The sequence below is a fragment of the Phyllobates terribilis genome, unplaced genomic scaffold (assembly GCF_046119375.1).
Source record: "Phyllobates terribilis strain yellow unplaced genomic scaffold, ASM4611937v1 Scaffold_4__5_contigs__length_816908805, whole genome shotgun sequence".
Classification (NCBI taxonomy): domain Eukaryota; kingdom Metazoa; phylum Chordata; class Amphibia; order Anura; family Dendrobatidae; genus Phyllobates; species Phyllobates terribilis.
The window spans coordinates 730,697,917-730,711,137 of NW_027362764.1; the positions used below are offsets into that span (position 1 = coordinate 730,697,917).

At 40.0% G+C, this 13,221-nt stretch overlaps 1 protein-coding gene across 7 annotated transcripts in view; it reads right to left on the minus strand.

Annotated features, from left to right (window-relative positions):
* The window catches only part of CSMD3 (CUB and Sushi multiple domains 3), a 2,085,767-nt gene that overhangs the window by 741,262 nt on the left and 1,331,284 nt on the right, over positions 1–13,221 (minus strand). For all 7 annotated transcript variants that reach the window (XM_073679791.1, XM_073679790.1, XM_073679789.1 and 4 more), the window contains one exon: positions 12,489–12,627. In XM_073679791.1, coding sequence (XP_073535892.1) covers positions 12,489–12,627 — 139 coding nt within the window. The remainder of the gene's footprint in view (positions 1–12,488; positions 12,628–13,221) is intronic.

Genomic DNA, 13,221 nt, shown 5'->3' on the forward strand with positions numbered 1-13,221 from the left:
CATATTTGCATTTATCTAAATAACTTGAAGAGTTATTTAATTAATTACTAATTATTTTTTTCAATTATATGAGCTCATACATTAAATACAATTAATCTCTTTAATTTAGCACATTTGTAACTTTGTAGGTGATAGCATGGACCCTAACCACTGCAGAGCCCACCTGAATGGTGCAAAAATCGAGCAGGTTCATTTCTGCTCCATTTATTGGCTGCCAAGGAACTGCTATGGAAAGCAGAAGACAAAGCTCAACTATCTATGACAGTACCAAAAATGAACTTGCTTGACATCTGGTCCATTCAGATGGGACTGTGAAGATCCTCATTCTCACGATTGGTGGGAATCCAAGAAGTTAGAACAATGGCGATTAATATGTTATCCTCATCCCTAAAGTAGGGATAACTTGTGAAATTGGGATAACTTCTTTAAAGGTAACCTTTTGCATGATAAACTGCTATTAGCCTGCAGATATGAGTTATAAGATATGAGCACCACTGTTGGGAAGAAATGAGCTCTATTCTGTGATGCTGAGTCATTTGTCACAGGCAAGCCATGAGGAAGGGAAGACAAGGAGTCTGAGATCAAATGCCAGAAGGGTACATCATAGACAATGGAAAAATGCAAACAAATAGTCAAAGGCAAAGTCCAGGGTCAGGAATTCAAGGTCAGAGTGCATCAAGGGAAAAGGGGTAATACAAAGGATAGTCAAAAAGTAAAATCCAAGGTCTGGCAACAAAGATCAGAATATCAGAATACAGAGCACATAGCAAACACAGCACTGAGGTAAAAGCTACAACTGCAAGGTCTGATAATAGTCAGCCAGCTAAAAAGCCAGGTAATCACTCAGAATGGGTGACACCTGGAAGACTCTGCAGACCCAGCCAGATTTGGCAGCTGGGCTGTCAATCACAATACCGACATCTCAGCATGCCCTTATCCTATAGAGCAACTGAGCTGTTACTCACAGTGTGGTGGAATCATGATATATTCCTCTCAGCAGCAATCGGCATTCAGTCATGGGGACGATGCCGACTCAGGTTCAGTCACCACTTTGTGTATAGAGAGCGGGAGCTGTAAGCGCGGCCCTGGCAATGACTGGTCTAATGCTGAACCTGCTCTCAGACAGTGGCTGGAGTGGGGTTACAGTAGCCACTCTCTATGCACTGAGCGGTGACTGAACCTATGCCGACACCACTCTCGTGACTGAATGCTGAACACTTATTAAGATCATTTCCTCCGGCAGCAGTGCTCCAAGTGCCAAGCAGGTTCAGAACGCTATTAACCTGCAGATTGACCCCATATCTGCAGGTTAATAGCATTTTCTCATGTTACAGGTTCCCTTTTAGTTAAGTTACAATGTTTTAAGTTACAATGTTTTATGGATAGGGAAATACAGCACCCATCAGGCTTCTCTAATAGGGTCCAACCCTGTAGTAATGCAATAGAAAGGAAATACGGCACTCCCAAAAACTGAGATTTGGGCCATATTCACACAATCAGTATTTGGTCAGTATTTCACTTCAGTATTTGTAAGCTAAAATCAGAAAAGAAACAACCAGGAAAAGTATAATGGAACCACTTTTGCATTTTTCACTCACTACTGGTTTTGGCTTACAAATACTGATGTAGAATGCTGACTAAATACTGAACTTGTGAACGTGGCCTTAGGAACAATTATTTAATTGTATGGTCCACTGTGGTACAGAATAAGGCTACGGCTCCACTATCAGTATTTGGTCAGTATTTTTTCTCAGGAGTGGGAGCCAAAACCAGGTGAGAAGCAATCAGAGAAAAGGTATAATAGAAACAAGTCACCAATTCTGCATTTATCATCCACTCCTGGTTTTGGCTCCCACTCCTGAGAAAAAAATACTGACCGAATACTGACCAAATATGATAGTGGGGCCATTGCCTACAGTGACATTTGACATTTCAGCCAACAGTGCACGACCTGTTTCAAACATGGACCAAGAGCTTTTGACCGTCAAAGTAAATGAAGATATGCTGCGCTATGTGGAATGCGAACTTCGTTGCTCGGGGAAGAACAGCATCAGTTCCATTTAGACAGGACTCTGAAGATCCCCATTCTCAGAATTGGTGGGAGTCCCAAAGGTCTGAACCTTGGTGATCAATACGTTATCCTATCCCAAAAGTAATGGATAAGTTGTGAAATTGGAATAACTCTTTTAAGATAATTTACAATGCTTTAAATTTTATAGATAATGGCCTTAACTTGTCTGAAGATGAGCTTGCAGGTGTATATGCTGTCTAAGATGTGTCTAGGTTGATATATTCAATGTTTATTTGCAGGCAGACATTGTAGACACACGGTGGGTGGCATTACACTAGACATATTATATTACCTTCCCTAATTAACTTTTATGAAATCTTTATCAAATTTTGTTAAGAATTCCCTCAGCAATATAATGATAAATGGAACATCTCAGGAGAACTGCAAACCTAATCCCAACACAACTTGATCTTTTATCATTTAGAAGTATCTGCATTTTTCATGTTTCCTGTAGATGTATGAACCTGAAATAGTTTTGTTAACAAGATCAGTGTTTCTTTGGGAAGAGGTCAAATCACATTATATTCAATTCATTAGGTATGACCTTTATGAAGGCCTTTTTTTCTAAATCTACTTACCCCTTTATGTTCATATATTTTCATTCATCATATAGAAGAACAGAATAATGATCGTGTACATTCCCAGGGGGGAATACAGACAGACAGAAAAGGGCCCCAGAGCAAGAATAATATTTGTGCCTTTTGCAGTCCAACAGGTCATCATAATGCTCAACTCCACCTGCTTTGGAGGTGACACTGGGCCTCCTTACTGCTTGGGCCACAATGCAGATACACAGGTTGCACCAATGGTATGTCCACCCCTGTAACATACCTTTTATTACCTTATCTATTGAAGAATGTTAGAGAGAGTGAACATAACCAAGTATAGCACCCATAGAGTTTAATGAAGAAAGTTGGAGGGGTTATTTGACCACCCCTTATTTGGTCTCCACCTCAAAGCTTATGCCTGCCATGTAGGGTCCAGGGATCCCCATTCTGCCCATATTTGGAGGGTCTACCTCTTAGACCTGATGAGTTTGGTGACCTCACTTAATCCATGCCAGAATATATGCATAATTCTGATATTAACTTTATTATTTATTTACTATTGAACGAAATATCTCATTGTATGTGCATTCAGTCTTTGCCCACTCAGCCTGACTGACAGTCGTAGCTTGTATTGAGCAGTGTGAGATCTATTCACTAATTTATGCAGCTGGTATTGTGAAATTGGGAGACTTAACCACTTTTAGTAGCATAAAAATAAAAATTCAGAAGCATCGGATGCATTGCAGAACACTTTCCTGTAATTATTACCATTGGTAACAATTCATTGAGGGGTTTTATTAAGTGACGGACAGAAATTTTTGTATGGACACAATTGCAAGCCTTTATATAACTAATAAGATCACCCACTGAACCCCTGAATGAGTAAAGCTCAACAAGGAAAAATAAAGATGACTTATATCGCACATTTCTGAGCAAATCGGCAAAATTTTAATTTGACAGTTCGCTTAAATTCTTCTTGCATAAAAGTATTTCAATGCAAATCAATTCTCCTTAAAATGCCCCAAAGTGTCTACATACCCCAGAGCATAATAAATGCATGGTGAAAAAAAATAGTCAACTATCCCACCAGTACAGCCCACTAGTCTTATCCTTCTTATAGATTCTTCTCGTCTACTTTTTCCTTCAGCACAATGCAGAACATCTAGTGCTTCTTCACTTTTCGTCAGAGCTTCCTGCACCAAGTAGGCCTTTAACTTGACAATATGCTTTATCCAAGGCACTGACTGGACCTCAGGCAATAAAGGTCATGATGTCATGACGTCAGCAGACTGAGCAGCTTCGTAAACTGATATTAATGTAGGGACTCAAAACTATGAGGGCTCTTGACGCAGGTTGCGAGCTTGTGCATTTTGGTCAAAATATCAACCAATATCTCATATTTATTATATTTTTTTGCAGGTTATATTTTTTCAGGGTGCAGCTGAGCCCATCAATGTTCACACCTTGTGTGAAATTTTAATACTAAACAGTAACCCCTCCATGAATTAGTAGGATGCAAGTGGTTGTCTCATCAGTATTTTCACCTGTTTGCCTCCATCTTTATTATATGGGTTTGCTGCATCCTGATAGTTCATTAGTTCTTTGACCTGGGCAGTTAAATACTGTTTCCCTTTTTGCTGTGTTAATTCTTGAATTTTTTAGGGGAATTTTAATTAATTTTTCTATGGCTTTTCTTTTAATATCAGCTTTGTAAACTCGGCACAAGACTGGAAGACCAAAGAAGATGTCAGTGCCAAAGGAAAGAAAACAACAGAGACAACTGTGGGAAAGACTGAATGGCGGGCTACAGTGGCATAGGTGAGTATTTTTTTAACTTTTATCCAAGCTTTTTCCATTTTGAGGTATTCCAGCTTTTCCCAGCCTCCTTTTTGCTTATTCGCACAAAATAAATCACAAAAATTATGATTCAAGAGAACCCAAATTTTTTGTAAAATTTGAGAATTCGAAGAATCACTAACTGATTTTCTCATCTCTATATGTTTGGTCTCAAAGCTTGAAATCAATCACAACAGCTTTTCCTGCTCTTTAACATGTTTCTTACACAACAGATTGCAAGTCCTAAAAGACAGGCTCTCTTAAATTCTTTTTATGGAACCCATCGCATTACCTATATTTGACTAATTAAAAAGAATAGGTATTAGTTATTGTAGCCAAAGCTGCACATCTTTCCAAGTTCCTCTAATATGATAATAGTTTGCCTTTTACTGAGAGATATCACCTTGTTTGCTCTGCCTGTAACATTTGTTGTGTCCTTTGTTCCAATGACAAATTAGAAAGGAACTCTAACAGTAACATGTGGAAAACTGCTGCCATCCACTCTGCTATCCTTAATTATTTTCTGATAAGCAGATGTACCCTATTAATTATGTTTCTTTTCTCTCCTGTCCATCACCAGTTAGCAACATGGTGATTAAGGATAAGCAACTCATCTGAAATATAGAACCAATTAGCAACCCATTACACATTCAATGGGGAATACTACAAACAGACAAAAGCTACAGACTAGAAAAAATGTTCTAATATAAAATATATAACAAACCCACATGTCCAACTTTAATGCCTGAGCTAAGCCTTGTAAAGCATCTTTAAATAACTGTAAAACCCTAAGCTTTTCTCAGGGTTGAGATAATTGCTTCACAAAATTAGAATTTAAGTTACATTTCCATCTTTTGATGGGGTAGGGTCAAACTATTGGAAATTAGAGTTTACATTGGCTATTTTTTACAGTCTCTCTTTTAAAGGAGTCCTATAGTTTTTCAGAGAAAACATAGTTTGAAAAACCCTTCTTTAGTTGATTGATAAGTTTCTCCCATGTGTGTACACAGGAAAAGATCAACTACATTGGGGTAACTGAAAATACATGATGTCAACAGATTAGTTAGGTCTCTCTATTGTTCCTGTATAAAACATAGAATCGGGCAGAGACGCCGTTCCCCTCACCACCGTGGTATCGGTCCGGCGTCTTCCTGCTCCCCTGCTGCTGCTTCCCGGGCTGGGCACTGTGCTTAGGGCACACACGCTCCCTCCCTCTTTAAGGGGCCACACATGCCATCCTAAAGAGTCCCCGGCCAATGGCAGGAGGACTTCTCCTGTATAAGGCACCTCCTCCAAAATGGAGGTGCCCGTGTAAAGTTGTTGTTTTGTGTGCTAACACTTTCCTCAGCCCTCAGGTCCCGCTGCCTGTCAGTTCTGCCCGCCAGTCTGTCTAACAGTCCAGCCCGCCAGTCTGTCTAACAGCCATGCCCACCAGCCTGCCTGGAGCACCTTCCAGTTACCTGCCACGCCCACCAGCCTGCCTACCTGGAGCACCTGCCAGTTACCTGCCGTGCCCACCAGCCTGCCTACCCGGAGCACCTGTCTGGCTATCCGCCTTACCCCCCTGCTTGCCTACCCGGAGCACCTGTCTTGCTACCAGCCGTACCTGCCTGCTTGCCTACCCGGACAACCCGCCAGCCTTCCTGCCATGCTCATCTGCTGTATCGGTCAGCTCCTGTCATCTGACCCATGGGACTCACCTGCTCTCACACATGGTCAGTCCCAGAGTGGCACCTGGTTCATCTGCCCGATCCCTCCCTGGTTCACGGAGTCGACTAAGCTGCCGTGTGACCTGGGTTGGTCCAAGTAGGCACTGAGTCACGCCTCTCTGGTTCCTCCTTGCACCGAAACACAGAGGTTCCACCACCCGGACCCATAACATAATGCAAGAAGAGAAACGTAGTTTAATAGGAACAGCAATCTAGTATTTGTAGCGTTTCAGTCGGACACTCAGACCTTCATCAGGCGGATTGCTATAGTATACTGGATTGCAGTTCTTATTAAATTAAGTTTTTCTTCTTGCATTATATGAGTGCCCTATTTTTTATATTGTGAATGGAATGTTATCCTATATGAGCGCCTTTCAGTGCAGATTGAGTTATAGCCTTGTGCGTTTAGTCTCTGGCCATGTTTTCAACCCATGTTTTCTCTGAAATGCCGGAACGTTTCAAAGTAAAACATACCTGGCTGCAATCACAATCCAGATTCTGATACATGCTGCCCATGGTTGAGTGAATCTAATGATAGGTTCCATTTAAGTAACTATAGACAAATCCATACACTATGTACTAGCATTCCTGCTGGAAAGTAAAGCACACTCTCCTTAATGACTACGATTTCTCATGATACAAATTCAATAAATTTTTCCAACATGATAGTAAAAACCTTAACAGAATGAGCTCATATACATACATAATGCATAAATATTTCACAACAGAATAGCATGAAATTATGCATAATTTAATAATTTAGAAGTTTGCTTTGTATGGTGGCCAATAAAGATGGTCCAATCTTTTAAAATGAGATTTTTTGGAATTTGACAAATTTTCCCCAAAAATTTGATTAGCGGCAAATAAGTTCACAAGAATACTAGAAAACTTATAATTGCTTTGGAAATACACTTGGGGGAAAGGAGAGGGAGAACCTTACTGACCATAAGAGCTGACATTTTATAGGAGAGAAACAGAGACAAAGAGGAGTCTGCTGACCATAAGAGTTTATACTCTATTGGAGAGAGAGAGGAGTCTACTGACCATAAGAGCTTACACTCTGTAGGAGAGAGAGAGGACCCTGCTGACCTTAAGAGTTTACACTCTGTAGGAGCAAAAGAGAGGGGACAGAGAGAGAGGACTCTGCTAACCTTAAGAGCTTACACGCTACAGGAGAGAGAGAGGTCTCTACTAACCATAAGAGCTCACATTCTGCAGGAGAGAGAGATAGAGAGAGAGGACCCCGCTGACCATAAGAACTTACATTTTGCAGGAGAGAGAGAGGGGACAGAGAGAGAGGACTCTGCTGACCATAAGTGATTATACTCTACAGGAGAAAGAGACAGAGAAAGAGAGGACTTTGCTGACCATAAGAGCTTACACTCAACTAGAGAGAGAGAGGACTCTACAGACCATAAGAGCTTACACTCTGCAGGAGAGAGAAAGCGGGGACAGAGAGAGAGGACTCTGCTGACCATAAGTGACTACACTCTACAAGAGAGAGAGAGGACCCCGCTGACCAAAAGAGCTTTCACTCTACAGGAGAGAGGACCCCACTGACCATAAGAGCTTACACACAACAGAAGAGAGACAATTAACCAGTGACTCTGGTGATGGAAAATGACTTTGCAGTACAAATTGTGATCCACTGGGAACTGCTAATCTGTGATAGCCCAGATACTGACCATCACTGTGCAAGATAAGATAAACCGTAAGATGTCATAGCTGCAGGAAATTACAGTGATGCCTGTGCGGCAATGCAAAATGATGTTAGATCACTCTTTGATGCTTCAACAGTGTGGGGAATGGTACAGAAATGTTTGAATTCTTGTTAAACCACCAATTTCTGTAAAAATAAATTGTCTATTTGTCACCATGAACATGATACCACTGTGGCTATTTATTGGCTGTCATGGTCATTTGGCACTGGGCAAGGACTGGGTGCAGTAGAGATTGTGATTATTTTCACCACTTTCCAAGGCAAAATAGGATAACGATATGTAATAAGTCTGAACATTCACAGCGTGGAGTACAATGCTGTATTCATCTCCCAGGAAGAATGACAAAAGAGAACTATGCAATCCATTGAAGCAAACCTCTTAAACTCAATACTTGTCTTTACTATAATGCTTCTTTAACACTAATAGACAAAATCAAAACATAAAATTGAGAAAAAAAATTGTTGAATTGAATCCGAATTTTGCATTTACAGAGTAGTTAAAGTAATTTTATGTTTGGGGATCTATTGATTTGCTTCATAATAAACAACTAAAAGAATTAAATACAGTGACTAAAAGAATTAAATACAGCAAAAGTAGCACAGATTACCAAATTGTGAAAGTTAGGTATGAGTTCTATAATTTTCCTTTTCACGTTAATTCTAAGTTTTGTTAAAAAATCTGTAACATTATGTGAGGGATTTTGCTATTTTCTTGTTTTAGTAAAAGGATTTTAAATATATTACATATGTAATAGAGCAATGTTATTTTTGAATAACTCCTCTTGTTGAACATTAACCTCCGTGTGATGTTATAAGACTTCACATCTAATGCTGGTGTATGGAACAGGTTTAAGAGCTGAGCCTGTCTGATATCTAGCAGATGCCAGTAATAGCAGCTCCAATCATTGTCGTCTAATTCCTTCACTTCCAAGCCAGTTTTGACCTTCCTGACCAGTCCAAATTTTACAATTCTGACCAGTGTCACTTTATGAGGTAATGACTTTGGAATGCTTCAACGAATATCAGTGATTCTAAAATTGTTTTTTTTAACACATTGTGCTTTATGGTAGTGATAAATTTAGGTAGATTTTTTTTGCGTTTATGTGAAAATATCAGAAATGTGTCAAAAATTTAGAAAATTTCAACATTTTCAAACTTTACATTTTTAAGTCCTTAATCCATTAGAAAGTTAGGAAGGTTAAAAGTTTATCAGCAATTGCTCATTTTTCCAATATAATTTACAGAACCAATTTTTGTTAGGAACCACATCACATTTGAAGTGACTTTGAGGGTCCTATGTGACAGGAAATACCCAAAAGTGACAACTTTTTAAACTACACACCTCAAAGTGCGCAAAACCAGATTCAATTAGTTTGTGAACCCTTCAGGTGCTTCAGAGGTATGAAAGCAATGAGGAAGAAAAGAAATTAATATTTTACTTTTTCCCACAAAAATGTTGTTTTAGCCCCAAATGTTGCATATTTACTAGTGTAAAAGGAGAAAATGGACCATACAGTTTGTTGAGCAGTTTCTCCTGAGAACCCAGATACCCCCCTCATATGGTGGAAAACTAATGTTTAGGCGCACGACAGGACTCAGAAGAGAAAGAGCACCATTTAATTTTTGGCTGGAATCGAGAGTGGATGACATGTCAAGTTTACAGAGCTCCTGATGTGCCTAAACAGTGAAAACCCCCAAAAGTGACCCCATTTTGGAAGCTACACCACTCAATGAATTTATTTAGAATTGTGATGAGCACCTTCAACCCACAGGTGCTTCACAGAAGTTAATAACCTTGAGCTGTGAAAATGAAAAATTAAAGTTTTCCAATAAAAATTATGTTTTTGCCCAAAATTTTTATTTTCACTATCGTAACAGGAGAAAATGGAAAATACAATTTCTTGTGCAATTTCTCCTAAATACACCAATACCCCATATGTGGTGTAAAGCTACTGTGTGGGCACATGTCAGGGCTTAGAAGGGAAGGAGGCCAATAAAATCCTGGAGTGCAATTTTGGTTGAAATAGATTGCGGATGCCATATCACATTTTAAGAGACCTTGAAACGCCAAAAACAGCAGAAACCATCAAAATTAACCCTATTTTGCAAACTACACCATCTTGAAGAATTAATATAGGGGTGTAGTGAGCATTTTTAAGCCTCAGGCAATTCACAGAATTGTATAATGTTGGGCTGAGTCAATGGAAAATTACCATTTTTTTCACTAAACTGATGCTTTTGAAATAATCTCGGCGCTCAAAACATGAATTTTTGCTGAATTGAATGCAGTCCAAAATCAAGAAAAACAAACGTTTCGGCCTCAACATAAGGCCTTCATCAGTGTAGTCACACTGCACAAACTCGAGTATGGAGGGAGAGAACGGGCGCTGTGCCTCAGGAGATGTACATGGTGCTTGAACGCGGTGTTCAATGCTGGTTCAGTGTTGTATAAACTGATGCTTTGACCGAAAATTTTTAATTTTCATAAGGGATAATAGAAGAAACTGAATGGTACAGTTTGCTACGCAATTTCCCCTGAGCATGGCAATATCCCATATGGGGTCCAAACTACTTTTGAGACACAGTGCAAAGCGCAGAAGTGAAAAAGCACCATATTGGAGTTTAGAGGTTGCTGGAATGGTTTGGGGGTGCCATGTCACATTAGCAGGACCCCTGAGTTGCCATATCAGTGGAGCCCACCATAAGTGACCCATTTTGCAAACTACACTCCCCCAATGAATTCATCTAGGGGTGCAGTGAGCATTTTGACACCACATGTGCCTGACAGAATTTTACACCATTGGGTGATAAAGAATAATTAAATTTTTTACCACTGAAATATTGTTTTAGTACCAAGTTTTAAATTTTTATATGGACTAATAGGAAGAAATGGACCTCACAGTTTATTGTGCAGGTCAAAATGGGTAAGAATGGCACCAAAATTTGTCACACAATTTCTGCTGAATGTAGAAATACCCCATATGTGGCTGTACAGTACTGCTTAGGCACACGGCGAGACTAAAGAGGGACGGAGCACTGTATTACTCCTGAAGCACAGATTTTCCTAGAATAATCTGAAGACTCCATATGCAGAGCCCCTAAGTGCCAGAACAGCAGAATTCCCTCCTCAAGTGACACAATTTTGTAAATTACACCCCTTTGGGAATTTATGTACAGGTATGGTGATGATTTGATTTTATGAGTGTTTTCCAGAAACAAGCAACAGTGGATGTTGCTGAGTGAAAATTGCAAATATACTATTGTAGCGCCTGTGCGTGGTAGTACACAGTTTGTCATAGTGCCCAGTACATTATTCCCAGCCTGTGCTTCTGGAGACATGCACCAGCAAATTAAGTGGGCGCTTACCACTACAGAAATGCCAAGCATGTGAACACTAAATGTGGTTTAGGCACACTGTGGCTCAGAAGGAAAGGGGGCATTTGGATTTAGGCTCACAGAATTTGCAGATTTTCTTTTGTGGGAAGCCATTTCACTTTTCCAGAGCCTTTGTGTTACCAGTAACGTGGAAGCCCCCTACATTTCCATTAATAGATGACATACCTGAGTGGGGACTTACTTTTTTTGTGGATTGAGTTGAAACTTTTGTTAGGAACATTTTACAAAACATTCTGGATAACATTTATCCTGTGCTCTGCGCTGAGCACTTACATCAGAGTTTCCATCTATATATCTGAATGACGTGATTCAGATGAAACCCCCAATGAATTTAATCACTGTAGTGAGGCAACAGAGTTCCTCTGGACTCCACCTGGCCTCTTTTCAGCAGTGTCTTTCTTTTCAGAAGTGCACAAAACTGTGGTAGACCGCGCTTTTATGCATGCTTAAAAGATGGGCACCGCCAAATCATAGGGCAGAAGGCGACCACAGTGTCTCCTTCTGCCTCACTATAGGGAATCTTCCTCAGGGAGTCCCGTCTGAATCATGTATTTCAGAGATTTACAAGGATCCAAGGGGGAACATTTCTCATTGCGGAGAGTGACATGCCAAGGTGAGGAGACTTTTAAGACGCAATGCTACTCCTGGAAATATGCAAATTGTCTCTTCAGAGTCAAGTGTGCAGGACTTCAATAAAATGGTGCTGGCGATGGCACATGTGCAAATCGATATCTTGGCTCAGTTCAGAGCCGAAGTCTTGATCTGCACATGTGCCGCCTCTTGCACTATTTTATTGAAGTCCTGCACACAGGACGCCGGCTCCCACTGTGCACGTCCCGCCCACACAATGATGGCGGTGGAGTTGAATTTCCCAAAGGAGGCAGGTTGCTGAATAATCAGTGACCTGTAGAAGAAACAGAAGAGACTGGTGGGGGGGGGGCAGAGAAGGAGAAGAGGACCCTGTCTCCACATCCCGCCCTGAAGCACACAAGATGTAATATTCTGAAAACTTTATAAGGTGTGTATTAAACAACCACTCAGCAGATCCCTTCACATCATGTATCATATTAATTAGCATCACTGGCCATTATAGCCGTGCCGTTAGTTTATAGGGCTAAATCCTAATGACAGGTTACCTTTAATTATGTTAAATCCGAAACCATGAAAATTTGCTGTTTCTAAACTAGGTAAAATAAAATACAACTTACCTGATGAAAGCTAAAGAAATGACATAGTCTGGATTCACTGTAATAGTCCAGTCACAGTCCCTGCTGTGCGGATACGGGTGAGGGAAATTTGGAGATAAAATGAAACCAGCAGAACCAGTTAGATTTCCACCACATGGAGCTAAAAAATAATGAAAAAAATAATAGTTTTGTTAATCAAGTATGGAGCATTAAGATATTTCAGGATAGAGTTGTTTGCATAGAAATCGATAAGCTCTGTCAATATGAGTGCAGGGAAATGACAGCTGTAAGGTTTGGCTCCCTTTTTGCCTTATGTTTCCAGCTGCTCTCGTATATTCAGTGGAATATATAATGCAGTGTATGTTATGTGCTTATTTTGTTACGACAGAATACTTATAGAGATGGGACGAGTTCTGTAATTGGCCAATAAAATACATTTCTCTCATACTCCCCTTTGAACCAATCATTGGAGTTATATAATAACTCAGCATTTACCTCCACCCAATCTATTCATGTTCACATCTGTCATATGGTGAGCTGCCTTTGCACCTCCACTTCATTACTTCACAAATCTTAAAGATTTTTTTTCCAAAAATAGTGTCCATTACTACTTGCCTATAGGCAACTGGCTCATTCATTTATCTCTCTTCCTACCCCTGCTCAACCTAAAGTATTTAGTTTAGAATTTTGCAAAATTGCTTGCAGTCCATGCAAAAACTTTTGTCCATCCTATAAGCACCATACTTTTTTATAG